The sequence below is a fragment of the Rhinichthys klamathensis genome, unplaced genomic scaffold (genome assembly GCF_029890125.1).
Source record: "Rhinichthys klamathensis goyatoka isolate OS25496 unplaced genomic scaffold, OSU_Roscu_1.1 h1tg000059l_1, whole genome shotgun sequence".
Lineage (NCBI taxonomy): Eukaryota > Metazoa > Chordata > Actinopteri > Cypriniformes > Leuciscidae > Rhinichthys > Rhinichthys klamathensis.
In genome coordinates this window covers 8,115,092-8,131,282 of record NW_026606604.1, presented here as the reverse complement: position 1 = coordinate 8,131,282, position 16,191 = coordinate 8,115,092, and the positions used below count along the sequence as shown (strand labels likewise).

Genomic DNA, 16,191 nt, shown 5'->3' with positions numbered 1-16,191 from the left:
GCAGAAATAATTTCACACGAGTAAATATTTATGCCATGCCAGTTTACAAGACATTCAAGTGGCATGTAGCACTTGAAGCACTTCCGGAGCACTATAGACAAAACAACTGAGGACCATTTCCATGAGACAACAACAAACACGAGAACTTCCCACAGAACTTCAGGGAAGCTTAAATAAATACATTCATCGGAAAGATTTCGAGCAGAATATTGTTTATGTTTGGTTAGGCCTATTAATGTGTCTGTGTCGCCATGGTCCGTGCAGAAATGACTTTCAAAAATAAAACCTGAAAATATTTACTTGACTAAAAGGATACATAATAATAAGTTATAATCTAAATAATAAACTTTGGGGGAAAACACAAAAACACGTAAAAGTGTACATAATTAAGGTACACACTCTGCAGCCTGATTCATTTGATCTAGTTTTCAAAGTGGTCAGTAGGCGTCGCTGTTTCTAAACGCCAGTGAAAACTTAATATCATTTTTTGTCCCCTATGACTTTCCGTAGCAGCTGTACGTGTGCAAATCATTCCATTCTCAAAACTACAGCACTTATGCTTATTTCAGATTTAGTTTAAAGTAGTTTAAATTATAAATGTGAGTTCTTTCTTAACGAACATGAGTCTACTAACATGAGTCTACTAACCCTAACGTTTTGAGACAGTAACCGATAGCGTTTAGTTTGGTAACTGATGGCATTACTATATGCTGTGGTGAGTGGTGTTCTTCTCACTGCTGTAGTATTAATAACAGTGTTTATTTTACGATTATTTGTGATTTTGCGAGATGGATCGGAATATAAACCAGGACAGAAGGGTTCTGTGTCAGTTCTGGTGGTGGCTGGATCAGGTAAGAATCAACCTTGCAAACAGCATTTACAGAGTAAAATATAATATATATATAACAAGTAACGTTATACAGTATGTGTATTTATAGTTTATTATAGTGTGTATATAAGCATACTATATATATATATATATATATATATATATATGTATAAGCCAATTAACTTTATTGTTTTTGAGGGTAATTTGTTTCGAGCAGCGTAACTTACATGCTTAGACAGCAACATAATAACACAGCAATTAATACCATAAAACATCACAATATTATGTCACTTCCTGCAGGAGTGTTAAAGGGATGTTAGTTAAAGGGATTGGAAAATAAGCTCAAAACGAAATAACGTTAGTAGAATTTATTTGAAACTCACCCCAATGTGATTTTTTTTTTACAATTCTTTAAATTTTACTGTGTATTTTACTTTTTTGTACTTTAAAACTGAATAAACATAATTTCTCTAATTTCACCAAAATTTTATTTAAAATGTAACTTTAATGTGATTAAAGTTGCTGAAAGAAATGGTGACAGATAGATAGAAGATGGATAGATATAGATTCATCCTTCCATTTAATTTTTACATTTGTATATTTTAACTTAATTTTAACTTTGTTTTGATATTAATAAAAAGGTAACATCCATTTTATTCGCCAACTAGCATATATTTCAACAATTATCCTTTATTATTATTATATTATTGACTTTAAATGTTTCTTTTCTGTCTCACTTAGGAGGACACACAACAGAAATCATCCGTCTGTTGGGGAGTTTATCTCAGTCTTATAACCCTCGGCATTATGTGATCGCAGACACTGACAAAATGAGTGAAGAGAAGATCCAAACTTTTGAAGCAGAGCGGAAGAAAAGTGATTCAACCTCTCAGGTGATGGATCTCTCTTATCTTTTTTTTTTTTTTTTTTTTTTTAGATACAAAAACAGACAAACTTTCAGACAATAAACAAGTTATAGATCAATAGTTAACAAGAAAAATGATATAAAGAAGCCTGGTTTATCTAGTGGAAATTATTTAGAAAGAGATAGAAAAGAAAAAGAAAAAAAGTGGGGGCACAAAAAATGAAAAGCATATTATGAAAGAATATTAAACATGGTACAAATTCTAGATGCTTTTATAGATTTCTTGTTTACAGACGTTGAGATTGTATTTAAGTACAACTTCAATTCTTGTTTGAAGATGTCAAAGCGGGGTTTACTTTCGTATATTTACATTTATGGATATACAACTTTCCAATAAATAAAAGGAGGTAAATACAAAAAACTACTTTGATTAGATTCTTGTCATTCATATAAAACCCAAAAATCACAGAACACATTTTGGGCAACCGAGGTAATTAACATTACTCCAGAATAAGTGATGGATCTGTACTGAACATATTTATACCCAAAAAAAACCTTTTTCTGTGGAACTCTAAAATTCTCATTGGTTTTGTCTTACTTTGACCAGCAGATGGCAGCAGTTCCTTTGTCTTTTCATGTATTTTTATATGGCTGTGATTTTGAAATGATAGATAGATAGATAGATAGATAGATAGATAGATAGATAGATAGATAGATAGATAGACATTCCCTCATTCAGTCAGATTTACAATGTTTTTCTGCTTATATTCTCACTAAAACCCTGACATTTGTCATGTTTTCCTTTATTTACTGTACACAGTTCACTCTCCACTGGATTCCTCGCAGTCGGGAGGTTCGTCAGTCATGGAGTTCCTCCGTTCTGAGTTCCCTGAGCGCTCTGATGTCATCCGTACCGCTGGTCTTTAGGCTTCAGCCGGATATGGTGTGTAACTTCTCCTCTCATTCATCCCCCCATCATATCCTCATTAAGTATTAATTTCCTCTTTTCTGCAGAGTATTCTGTATAACACCCTCCAGAAATAGCACATCATAACATATTTATGAGATCATGCCTATGGGCAACCCAGCTCTATTTCGAGTATGATTAGAGCCTTTTATTCAAATTTAAATATAAACATTATGCAAACATACTTATGGATATGATGAATATTAGTTTGCATTACCAGATTAAAATATGTTATTAAGTAGTAAAGACAAGTCACATTTATTTATATAACGCTTTATACTGTACAGATTGTTTCAAAGTAGCTTCCCATTAATAAACAGGAAAATAACAGTGTTAATGTTGTAAAATTATGAATCAATTAAAACAACTTTAATTTCATCTCTAGCAGCTCCACATATGACAATAGTGTCATTATTCTGCTCCGTTTAGTTCAGTGTTGTTTCAGTTCAGTTCAATAGCTGTCAATGTTGCAAAGTTCATCAATTATAAGCACAAAAAAGACAAAAAGTTCAGGTGTAAGCAGCTCTACAGAAGACACTAGGGGTATTATTCAGCTTAAGTAACATGCAAATGTATTATACTGTGTTATTAATGTACCATATTGCTCATCCTTTTTTAATGTGCTTTCTAAAGCAAATCTCTGTAACTACGTGTCTTCAGATTAACACTGTGGCGTCTTTTGCCCAGTCCATAACCTTGAGAATTCAAACATCCTGTGCACTGTTTTGGAAAACAGCTTTTTATAAATATGTCATGTCATCTGCAAAATGTAGTCCAAATTCTGTGCTTTTCCTGAATGGTTTGACCAGAGAAATACAGAAGCAATGTGTTTGCGATTTGTAGGAAGACACATCATGGCCATATTCCAGGATGACAATGCCAAGATTAATCAGGCTTAAATTGTGAATGAATGGTTGTGAGGGAGCATGAAGAATCATTTTCACACATGAATCGGCTCTTGAGTCCAGACCTTAAATTCAGTGAAAGTCTTTGGGATGTGCTGGAGGAGACTTTACAGAGTGCTGGACTCTTGCATTGGCAATACAAGATCTTGACCAAAAATGGATGGAAATAAATGTTGTGATGATTTTGTAAATTGTACATATAACATGCTAGAAACATAATAATCACTGCAATAATGATCTGGGGCCGTATTCACAAAGAATTTTATCTTACCACTAGGAGTACTCCTAAATCGCACTAAAATATTTTAGCTAGAAGTTTTCTCTTAAAAGTTATTCACAGCGCCTTTCAGACCTACTCTTAGTAAGGAAAAATGGCAACTCCTAAACTAAGAGTGAGTCTTCGTTGCTATGGATGACGTCAATTCTCATGCACGAGCTTCCTTGCAATAATCACGGTGATTGGTTGTTAGATGACAGGGCCATCATGCGGAACACAACACAGACGCAACAAATCATGGAATTACCACATCTAAATATGTCTGTGTCCTACACAAAATAATAACAGTAATGTCATCGAAATGCATATATAATGACATGTTTGTGCAGGCCCCAGTGAAGTGTAATTCTAAAAAGGCAGAGAGAGAGAGAGAGAAAAGTCGTGAATTAAATTAAATTAAATCAAGGTAATACCCCAATGAAAACCGCCACTTGACTAATAATGAAAAAACGACACTTGCATTAACACTTGCTTGGTTAATTGACATCCTATTAGCCTAAATAGACTACTTAAAGCAAGGAAATGTTGCTCCTATTGAAGTAATGTAATAGTTGAATGACAGTGGATGATGAACTCGCCAAAACGGAAAAGAAAGCCCAACTGGACGCAGGATCAGTTACTGCTGCTGGCCCAGTTGGTGCTGAAAAAAACCCATAATAAAAGGGAAATTCGGCACTGGGATATCAAGCAAAACTAAGCGTGAGAATGGGAGAGGATTTGTTTGCAGATCAATGCAGCATTCCCGCTTGTGTCGCGGACCCCGGACGACTGCGAGAGGCGCTGGTATGCGCTACAATCCTTTGTGAATAGGTCTTAGTGAGTTAGGAGTCCTCTCGACTTCTTTTAAGCTGTCCCAGACTTAGGTGCTACTTTTAGGGCTAAAATGCTTCGTGAATTACTCTTAGTGAAAAAAATTAGGAGTCCTAAAGGTAGGAGTGACACGCCCATTAGTTTTATGAGTTGCTCCTAAATTCGCCAGTTAGGAGCCACTTTTAGCCTTAAAATTCTTTGTGAATACGGCCCCTGGTCATAGACTCTTAAGCATTTGCCTATTTAAATCCAAACAGCGACTTTTTTTTTGGGCCGGGCAGTGTACTATTTCACTTTGAAATGCGTCATATTTTGGAAGTAAAATTGGTTTCATATGCCATTGCATGTTGACATTAATAAGAGGTTTGTGAATGAGATCTGTGGTGCTTTCTTCAAGCACAGATTCTGTCTAGTGCACAAGAACTCGCTATGCTAAACCCTAACCAAGATATTAAAGGGATAGTTCACCCAAAAATGAAAATTCTGTCATTATTCATTCCAAACTTGTAAGACTTTCTATGTTCTGTGAAACACAAAAGAAGATAGTTAGAAAAATGTGCTTTAATTGCCGATGCAATAAAAGTCAATAGGATCCGATGTTGTTCGGACAAAATCTTCTTTTGAAAGTCATACGGGTTTATAACAACACGAGGGTGAGTAAATGATGACAGAATGTACATTTTTATACAAACTATCCCTTTAACACAAACAAAAGAGTTGTTGTGCATGTCACACAGCAGCAAAGGGAATGTTTAAGCAGGTGATAAAGACATTTTTTCCTTCAGCAGGTGATAAGACTATCACATTACCGCTGGAAGACTATCTGCTGTATAAGCAAACACTAATCCTGCTGTTTCTCTGCTTGTCTTCAGCAAGAGAGAGAGAGAGAGCTGCTGGGAAAACACTCAGGGATAGATAAAAAAGTGAGAGAGGGGGTTGATTTAGTAAAAAAGAGAGGGATGGGCAGCGTTTAAGCCCTTTTTCAGGAATGATCCGTAATCCAGAGCCCCTTTCTCTCTCTCCTCCTCCTGTGGTTGTGTAATGAAGGGTTGCGAGCGGAGCAGCCGAGGGGTCTTGTTCTCAGGATGTGGCGAGACCTGACTGGCTCCTTGGCCCAGCGGCCTGACTCCTCTCACACGGAGCCAAGCAGTTTCGGGTTTCTGTGTTGCCGTGGAGACCAGCTGAGAGGAGGCGGAGCATGACTAAGCGGCCCGCGCTGCAGTGCTTGAGCAGTAGAGCTCAAAGGTCACAGCTAACCAGACAGATCTCTCACGGACCACCACACTAGTATTCTGTTAAGCTCTAATTAGCGCCCTCTCTCCTCATGCTGACGTCATTTCCTACTTTTCCATTCAGGCAAGTTTTATTAATGGGAAAGAGGATTACAGATTTCTAGGAAACTGAAGAACGACTGGGGCCTTTTTTGTCTTGGATCTGTTGTCACGTTAGTTTCATGGTAAAAGAGTTTAGACAAATTTCTTTTATCGCATACTTTAAAAAAAAAAGAAGAAAAGTTTTCCCTAAAATTAAAATACAAAATAGGAAATTATTAATTTAAATTTTTTTTTGTTAAATATATTATTCTATGTTTACTTATAATATATTTTTATAATAAGACTTTTCTGCATTGTGACATTCATTGCATATTATTTTAGTATTGTTTATATACTATTATATATTTTTTTTGTATTTTGAATTCGCTTTTAGTTTATTTTATAATGTTAGTTAAATTATTTTTTTATTTTAATTTTAGTTAAAGTTTTAGTAATCTTGCCATTTTTATTAAATATTTTTTTAACAATATTTTTGCTTAGCCTCAATTTATTTTTATTTCATTTTAAGTTTTATTTATTTTAAGTTCAAGTAATTTTAGCTGCCATTGCAATATTTCAAATTTTCAAATATTTCAAATTTAAATTTTCATCTAATCTTTATATTTTATTTTAGTTCAGCTTTATTCCAATTACTGAATTTTAAAAAAATACTTTGTTTAATAACAACACTGATTCATTAATTACAATTAGCACATGTCTCAACAGTACAAATTACCCTATCTGGACACAATTATTAGTGTTATTTTTTAATGAAAATGTTTTTTTTAAATTCTAAAAAATATATAATAAAATGTAATATACATTTAATGATCAAATATAGGATTTCCAGATTTTTTTTTTTTTTGTGCAATTTATGTTTTAAGTATAAAACGTTTTAAATATATTTTATGCTTACATTTTGTTGTTTGTTTGTAATGTGAGATTAAAATATAACTACCAGGTTTCCTTTGATCCTCCATTGGACATCAACAGCAGGATTTCCTTTTTAGTCCAGCAGACAATGTCTAAGATCTTCTTTAGGGGGTCCGGCACCCCTATTGTGTCTGCGCGGTGAGGGAGCGTCCATCAGCGTGACTCAAATGTCAGCTGTTTGTTTTAACCAAACTTGAGCATTTGGGCGAGGAGCTGAGGCCCGTTCGTCCACATACCAGAGCGGAATTGGGGGAAATGGGGGGTCAGGTCTGAAATCCGGAGGTGAAGAGGGGGTGGATTCAGTCCTCTTTTAGCCATAAAAGGAAATAAGTGCGTCATGGGTACTCAATACTACTCATGAGCTCCAGATGTGTCAGCACAAGCCAAGCGTCCCGGATTCTGCATGCCGTGAGGAGCAGTTAATAGTGAATACTACTGATCACTGTTATTTACAGCTTCAGTTCATCAGTACGTCAGTCTAGACTGAAGTGCCTACATTTGTATAACTTTTCTATTATTCATAAATATTAGCTTAGTTTAAAGACATTAAAAATACATTTTCAATGCAAGTAAGCTCATTTTTAGACTGAAATCTCCAAAACTTTCAAGACTGTTGACCTTATGCGCCAGAGAAACAAGCTCGCATCCATCTTTAGAATTTTTTTTAACTTTGTTTTTTTTCGGTAGCTCTGTATATTTCTATGGCATCGCTGTCGAAGAGTATTTAGCTGGTGAAGTGGATTTGCTTATTGTAGAGTTAGTGAAAGTTATCATGAGCATTGTAATGTTTAAAGCGGATGTCATAACAGATGTCAGTAGACCGGGAAGATTTTAAAACGAGAGGTTCATTCATAAATCCCTAAGATCTTACCTTCATACTGTGGAAATACAAACCGGAAGAGAGAACCGAACGAGCGGGGAGAGAACCAAACGGGGCTACATAAAGGATATATTTCAATCATTTATTTCGAATCAGCAATAAAATGACAACAATGGTATTACCGGTATATACTTTGCTTCTTTAGCTCAAATCACACACAAAATAATTATTAAAGTAAACATGTTCTATAGTAAACAAAAAGGTGATGCCTCTATCAAAAGGATTGAGTGCTATGATTTCTGCTGTTTATTTTCTTCATCTCCACCCGGTTAGACTCGCTTTGACAAGATTACACTTGCTTGTATTTTAACTTGTTGACTTGATCAAACGAACTATTCTGCACAGAAATGCGCAGATATGCTGATTGTTTCGTGAGCGAGTCAAATTGTGACGCAAGTCCTAAATGAAAATGAATACGGGAAACGATTTAAAGAATTTAAACAGGTTTTGTGTGTGGGGGAGGGGGTTTGTACGATTTACAATAACAAATAACGGGGGTCTGGATGTTGTGCGGTGGACGTCCCACACATTCCAGAGAGACTCCTCACTGTTCCTCTGAGTCTGCACATTGGTTTTTTTGTTTGTGCACCCCAGCACTCCATATGTTTCATCTTAGCCTTATTTGGAAATGGTTGGAAAGCTCAGTGGACGGAGCTCCATATGTTTTATTTATTTAATGTTCCTCCATGTGTTGATGAGAATCAGTGATGGATAGATAATAAAATAGGATCTGCATGTCAGAATATGTCAGAACGCGCATGTAGAGAAATAATGTTCATAAGCAAGCAGTGGGTGTGCAATCCTAATCACAAATCCAATATCAAACCATAACAAAGTGAGAAACATAATATAAGCATTAATGCACAAGATGCCAGAAAAGACACAATCTAAATTATTAAAATGACAAGTTCCTTCTGTAAATAATATAAAATAACACATTTAGTAAATAATAAATAAAGTAAATAATATTTAAATTGTCCATCCATCCATCCATCCATCCATCCATCCATCCATCCATCCATCCATCCATCCATCCATCCATCCATCCATCCATCCATCCATCCATCCATCCATCCATCCATCCATCCATCCATCCATCCATCCATCCATCCATCCATCCATCCATCCATCCATCCATCCATCCATCCATCCATCCATCCATCCATCCATCCATCCATCCATCCATCCGACCTGTAAAATAATAATCATAAGACGCTGTCTAAGACGACCTTTTTCTCTGTTACTGTTTAACACAATTCAGACTGAACTGAACTTGTCTGTCATTTATAGACCTGACACCTTCAGTCTGTTCTGTGCTGACTCATCGGAAGCCTGAGAAGAGAAGTAACAAAACCCTGGTAACAGTTTAATCTCACCTGGAGCTGCTCTGTAATAAACTGGCCTCACCTCAATGACCTCATCAGTAGTTCGGCTTCCCTCTGGCGTCCTCACCTGTCTGTGCACCTGTGACACAAACATGTCTCACGGCGATGTCATCACAGGAACAATGACTCCAGAAGGCCTTTGATTCTTTTAAATGTTTCAGCATAAGTGTACAGTATAATCCCCACTCTGCAGTTAAACATGCACTGGCCATCAACAGATATTGATCAGATTTTCACTTTGATTCTATGACTCACTGCTTGTATGAGTTAAATGCCGTGTTTATGTGGTGAAGTGGAAAGGTTCGAACTAGTGGTTCTGGTTCTATGATTGATTAGTCATTTCAGGACTCAAAAATAATGTTTTTTTTATGTTGGCCCATGTTTATGTAAATAGTTAAGATTTTTTATTTTATTTAAATTTTATATTAGCCACACATATACACTCACCGGCCACTTTATTAGGTACCCCATGCTAGTAACGGGTTGGACCCCCTTTTGCCTTCAGAACTGCCTCAATTCTTCGTGGCATAGATTCAACAAGGTGCTGGAAGCATTCCTCAGGGAGTTTGGTCCATATTGACATGATGGCATCACACAGTTGCCGCAGATTTGTCGGCTGCACATCCATGATGCGAATCTCCCGTTCCACCACATCCCAAAGATGCTCTATTGGGTTGAGATCTGGTGACTGTGGAGGCCATTTTAGTACAGTGAACTCATTGTCATGTTCAAGAAACCAATTTGAAATGATTAGAGCTTTGTGACATGGTGGAAGTAGCCATCAGAGGATGGGTACATGGTGGCCATAAAGGGATGGACATGGTCAGAAACAATGCTCAGGTAGGCCGTGGCATTTAAACGATGCCCAATTGGCACTAAGGGGCCTAAAGTGTGCCAGGAAAACATCCCCCACACCATTACACCACCACCACCAGCCTGCACAGTGGTAACAAGGCATGATGGTTCCATGTTCTCATTCTGTTTACGCCAAATTCTGACTCTAACATCTGAATGTCTCAACAGAAATCGAAACTCATCAGACCAGGCAACATTTTTCCAGTCTTCAACTGTTCAATTTTGGTGAGCTCTTGCAAATTGTAGCCTCTTTTTCCTATTTGTAGTGGAGATGAGTGGTACCCGGTGGAGTCTTCTGCTGTTGTAGCTCATCCGCCTCAAGGTTGTGCGTGTTGTGGCTTCACAAATGCTTTGCTGCATACCTCGGTTGTAACGAGTGGTTATTTCAGTCACTGTTGCCCTTCTATCAGCTCGAACCAGTCTGGCCATTCTCCTCTGACCTCTGGCATCAACAAGGCATTTCCGCCCACAGAACTGCCGCTCACTGGATGTTTTTTCTTTTTCGGACCATTCTCTGTAAACCCTAGAGATGGTTGTGCGTGAAAATCCCAGTAGATTAGCAGTTTCTGAAATACTCAGACCAGCCCTTCTGGCACCAACAATCATGCCACGTTCAAAGTCACTCAAATCAACTTTCTTCCCCATACTGATGCTCGGTTTGAACTGCAGGAGATTGTCTTGACCATGTCTACATGCCTAAATGCACTGAGTTGCCGCCATGTGATTGGCTGCTTAGAAATTAAGTGTTAACGAGCAGTTGGACAGGTGTACCTAATAAAGTGGCCGGTGAGTGTATATTATTTAATTTCCATGCATTTAATTTACATTCCTGCAATTTGAATATATATATATATATAAGCTGCTGGAAAGACTGTATAGATTGGTTTTTTTTTTTTAAATGTATTTGTTTGTTTAATTTGTCCAAAATGTATCAGTATATTTTTAGACCTTAAGCTTGAGATTTTGAGATCTTGAGATTTTAAATGAATTATTAAGTATATTTAATATACAAATTTGATATCTTGAGCTTTGGAAATGTGCTATATAAATACTTTTTTTAATGTAATTATAAAAAAGTAATACATAAAAAGTATAGGCTATAAAAAGTTTGGTATTAATATTTATTTAATGTTTATCCATACTAAAATGTTTAATATATTTAAAGACCTGTAGACCTCGCTGCACAATCAGATTACACAAAATATTTTACACCAGTTGTTCTGATACTGAGAAAAATAGAGTTTAATTTTTTGCATGTTGCTTTGCTAATTCCATCATACTGTAGTATGAGCACAAATATTGGCTAAACTTTTTTTAGATTGTACTATTGATGCAGCTATTTCTATGTTTGTTTAGATTTATTTTTATTGGAGTCAAGCTTGGTGGAACAGTGATATTTAGCTTAAGTGTTTTAGTTCATGATTGGTAGTGCCAAGTGTTTCTTTTGGGGAAACGTGGAAGAGGCTAAAAAGAGAGGGCCTCATATCAAGCTTTCACTCTTAGGCTTTCTTCTCCTTATTCCATAAAGAGAGATTTGAGAAAAACAAGCTGTTTTCTTATGCACATTCAGTGCCCAACAGATTCAACAGCCCAAAGCCTGAGTGTTTCTGACGTTTGATTTATGTCGTGTTGAAGTTTCACAAAATGGCCATTTAAATTTGCACCACTCTGATGACAGACTCAAATAGCACTCTGACGGTTTGGCCTTTTCCCATAGCAAACACTCACCAATCTCTGCACACAATCCAGCAGCCCTTCAGAGCTGAAGTCAGCGTCTCTCTGTTGGGTGAGAGTGATCTCATCCCCCGAGGTGAATTCACAGGTGTGTGTGAAATGTAAACACAGGCCGAGACCGATCGCCCACCTGGTGGTCCGTCCATGCCCATCCTCATCGCTCATCTGTCTCCAGGTGCTGGATGGGAAATGAGTGTTTTAGACTGTTTGGAAACTGGCAGTAAACTGAATCCGAGCACCAGTGGACCTTGAAGCAGACAGAAATGAGTTGAGGGGGAAGAACTGAAGCGTCCCTCACCTCTGATGTTCTCACTTCGGTCGTGGTCCTCGGTTCCTGCGTCGTATCAGTTTCGGTTCTGAGCAGACAGAGGCTGGATTTTTCCAGTGTTAATGTGTCTGAGCAGTCAGTCGGTGTAAGATGATTTCTCCAGACCCCATGGCTCGTCTCCACCGAAGTCTAACCGCCTTCCTGTGCCGCTCGCTGTCTCCAGTTTTGAACCAGAAAGCTCATATTTCTCCAGCTCAGAGGACTGAAGTATAGAAGTATACTCAGAAGTATACTTTATGCAGACGTCTTTCTGTTTTTTTGTGTCCTATAGCCTATATAAGTCAAATCAGTTCATTTTTTATTATACTGCTTTTCAAAATCCAAAAGCAGCTTTACAGAAACTTGTAAATCCCCAAATGAATGGTGTTTCTCAAAGTGTGTGTCAACAAGTTCACCTGAAATGTTTATCTCAAAGAGTGAACTTTTAACCATTTATGTGAAGATAACTTGTTGCAAGTTGGCATAACACGAATTTATAATAAAAATACCATTGTCTTCCCTTAATAATTTTAATTTAAATAAAATAAATAAGTCATATTATAGCATACGGTATAGAAAGAAAACACTCTTCCAATTGCAGCAAAACAACAGTAATCAAAAGAAGAAGAAAAATTTCTGTTAAAATAACAGTTAAAATTGAGATGTTATCAGTATTACTAATTATTACATGTATTTATTTATTTAAAATGTATTATAATATTTTACCTTTAAAATCTCATTTTTATTTTTTTATTTTAAAATCTTAATTTTATGGATTTTTAAATCATTCAAGTTTATATATATATATATATATATATATATATATTTTTATTTTTTTCTTGGTGCTCAAGAAACATTATCCTTATCAATAATTATTATCATTCTTATCACTATTAATGTTGAAAACAGTTGTGCTGCTTAATATTTTACTTTCGTGATTCTTTGATGAATAGACATTTATTTAAAATACATTTTTTGTAACAATGTAAATGTCTTTACCGTCACTTTTTATTACTTTATAGCGTTCTTGCTGAATAAAAGTATGAATTTATTTCAAATATACATTTAAGTAATGATTTATTATGTTTAATTAAGACAACTTGATTGACTTAATGTAACATTATTACTTTTCATTGTGTAACATTTAATAAATGTTCACTTTGGCAATGTTAGCTAATGCATTTAGGTATTATGAACTTATAATGAACAATATTTTTTACAGCATTTAATTAGTTTGGTTGTTAAATTTTAAATCGTATGAATTAACACTGACTATTGCATTATGAACAAACATGAATTAACAGTGAGCAATAGTGTATATTTATAAATGAACATAAACCTGGATTAACAAATGCTGTAAACAATGTTGTTCATTGTCAGTTCATGATGCCTTGACTACAGGTAATTAATCAAATTTGTGTGCTTTTTTGTATTTTTAAAGTGTATATGTGTGTGTTTCAGGTGCTGTGTAACGGTCCAGGGACGTGTGTCCCACTGTGTGCCGCTGGGCTGCTCCTGGGCGTCCTGGGCCTGAAAAGGGTCCTGATCGTCTACGTGGAGAGCATCTGTCGCGTGGAGACACTGTCTCTATCTGGGAAGATCCTCTACTACCTTTCTGACTACTTCTTTGTGCAGTGGCCACCACTGAAAGACAAATACCCTAAGTCCATCTACCTAGGGAGATTGGAGTGAGGAGAACATTTACAGAAAACCAAATTTTCTTTTTGCATGACATATCGGTTTTGAATTCATCTGAGAATCACATGAGTTTTGATACTGTTCAGTGAAGCTGACGCGAATCATTCCTATGCAGTTACTGACGTGCTAAAATACACAACTATGACAACTGCATCAGCGTTTTCTGTTGTTTTTTAATGCCAAAACAGTCACGATGGGCTGATGAAATATCGTATCACACCTTTTCTACCTTTTACGCCCTTGAAAAGTCAACCAAACGAAACCAAGAGAAGTTTTTACATGTGCAGGTGCTTTTAATTCCCTTCATAGTTTCAGCATTTTCCAACACTGCACGAAAAAGATAATAATTGGCTTGGGTTTGTCCCTTTCAAAGGTTAGACTTGTTTAGATTGTCATTCCTCATTCTTACATGTGTATGAATACTTTTTTTCCTCAGTGTTTTTCCGAAATATTGTCCAGCTCACTACACTATTCAGCAGTACTTCATTGTTGATCTCTTCCTGTGCTGGCGTGTGGTTGGTTTTAGAGGAAATGGTGTGAGTTAAAGACTAAAGATTCTCAGTAGATCTTATTTTATTGCTCTGTAATTTCCTGTTATTCTTTGTGGCTCTCTTATACCTGTAGCATGAGGTAGAACATACCCTGATGGTTTCTTTTGTTTGCCAGGACAAGTTCATGCAGGTAACTTAGTCATTTACTTCTCAGCATAGAGTTCCTCAACTGTCGATTCTGAACATCTGTGAATGGATGATCCAATCAGACATGTCTGTCAGGTATGTGATGTGATGTATAATTTGGTTATTATGAGCATGGATGGAACCTTGCAGAAATTAAAATTACATTTATTTTCTCCACAGAGAAATTGTTTTTTAATAATAACATAAACATTTCTATGCAGACTTACCATGATCTTCAAAAATAAGTGATGAAACACCGCCTGGCCAAATTGTATTTAAATAGGCAAATGCTTAAGAGTCTTGGATCATTATTGCAGTGATTATTATATTTCTAGCATGTTATGTTCGGCAACAGTTCTTCTAACTCTAACTGATGGTGTATAGCTTTTTATTTCTTAAACATCCATGTAGGAAGACGCATCATCGGCATATTCCAGGATGACAATGTCAAGATTCATGAATGGTTGGGAGGGAGCATGAAGAATCATTTTCACACATGAATTGGCTCTGAGTCCAGACCTTAAATTCAGTGAAAGTCTTTGGGATGTGCTGGAGGAGACTTTACACAGTGCTGGACTCTTGCATTGTCAATACAAGATCTTGACCAAAAATGTATGCACCTCTTGATGGAAATAACATCACAACTTTTATTTCCATAAGAGGTGTATACATTTTTGGTCAAGATCTTGATTAATCTTTGAAGCTGATTATTATAATGTAACTTAGAACTCTTTGATAAAATGATTGGTAAACATTACTGAAAACACTTGTGCTCTTTTCAGATCTTTGTAATGCCAAAACATAAGATTTTTAGGTAACTGATTAAGTAAATTTTTGGAGGAGGGGGGTAAAGACCAAATGGCCAACAGAAAAAGTGATTTAGTTTAAAAGAAACAGAAAAGACTATTGTAAATCTAGAACTAATCCAGATTGAGTTTGAAATCCTAATCTTTAAAAAAAAAAAAAACATTTAACATGCTCATGTGTATGCATTCTGTGCATCTTATCGCCTGGATTTGCAGACAATAACATGCTGACTAACCTAGTCATAAATTACAGACTCTTGTCAAGAAAGACTTGTTTTCCAAAGGAACTCTTTTATTTCTCATTGACTGACTGGTTAGTATTTACATCACAAAGCTGCTCTTATCAATATCTTTCCCAGTTGACCATCAGTTTTCAGTTTCACTCTTTATTCTATGTTGCAATTGATTTCAGTTGGCAACAGGCCTTCAGTGTCTGATAAAATACATCAAATTGTCAGGGACAACACCTGGCAAAACTCCAAACAGGCAGCTATTCTGCTTAATCTTAAATATGTAAGAGATTAGAAATATTCACAAATAGAAAGCAACCTTAGAAAAAATGTCTTCATGTTTTCTTTATTCAGCACAGGTTACATGACAGCGAAAGATACTGGTCTCTTTTGACAAACCACCTCCATGATATTGGTTTTTCACTTCAACCTTTCAGACAAAAACAAACCTTGACATTAGAGCCCCGCTCACATCAAAGCATCAATTGGTTATTTTAAGCTACTAGATGACACCGAAAATGATAATGCAGAAATTTGATCCATATAGAGCCTACATGTGTCTGTTGTGTGTTTGATTTCTGGTTATGAATTGTTGTTACTGCCTTTTTTTTTTATATCAAAACTGGTTTCTTCCCTTCAGGCAATAATAATAATAACAATCTATACTAAAGCAATGCTTTACACAAACCACAGTAACCATTTTTTAATTGTCAAAATTTT

At 36.0% G+C, this 16,191-nt stretch overlaps 1 protein-coding gene across 1 annotated transcript; it reads left to right on the top strand.

Annotated features, from left to right (window-relative positions):
- Window positions 1–655: 655 nt before the first annotated feature.
- alg14 (ALG14 UDP-N-acetylglucosaminyltransferase subunit) lies at window positions 656–14,319 on the top strand. Its single transcript, XM_056249231.1, has 4 exons — window positions 656–851; window positions 1,571–1,722; window positions 2,515–2,637; window positions 13,522–14,319. The coding sequence occupies exons 1-4, from the start codon at window positions 695–697 to the stop codon at window positions 13,750–13,752; spliced, it is 663 nt and encodes a 220-aa protein (XP_056105206.1). The 5' UTR covers window positions 656–694; the 3' UTR covers window positions 13,753–14,319.
- The last annotated feature ends 1,872 nt before the right edge of the window (window positions 14,320–16,191 follow it).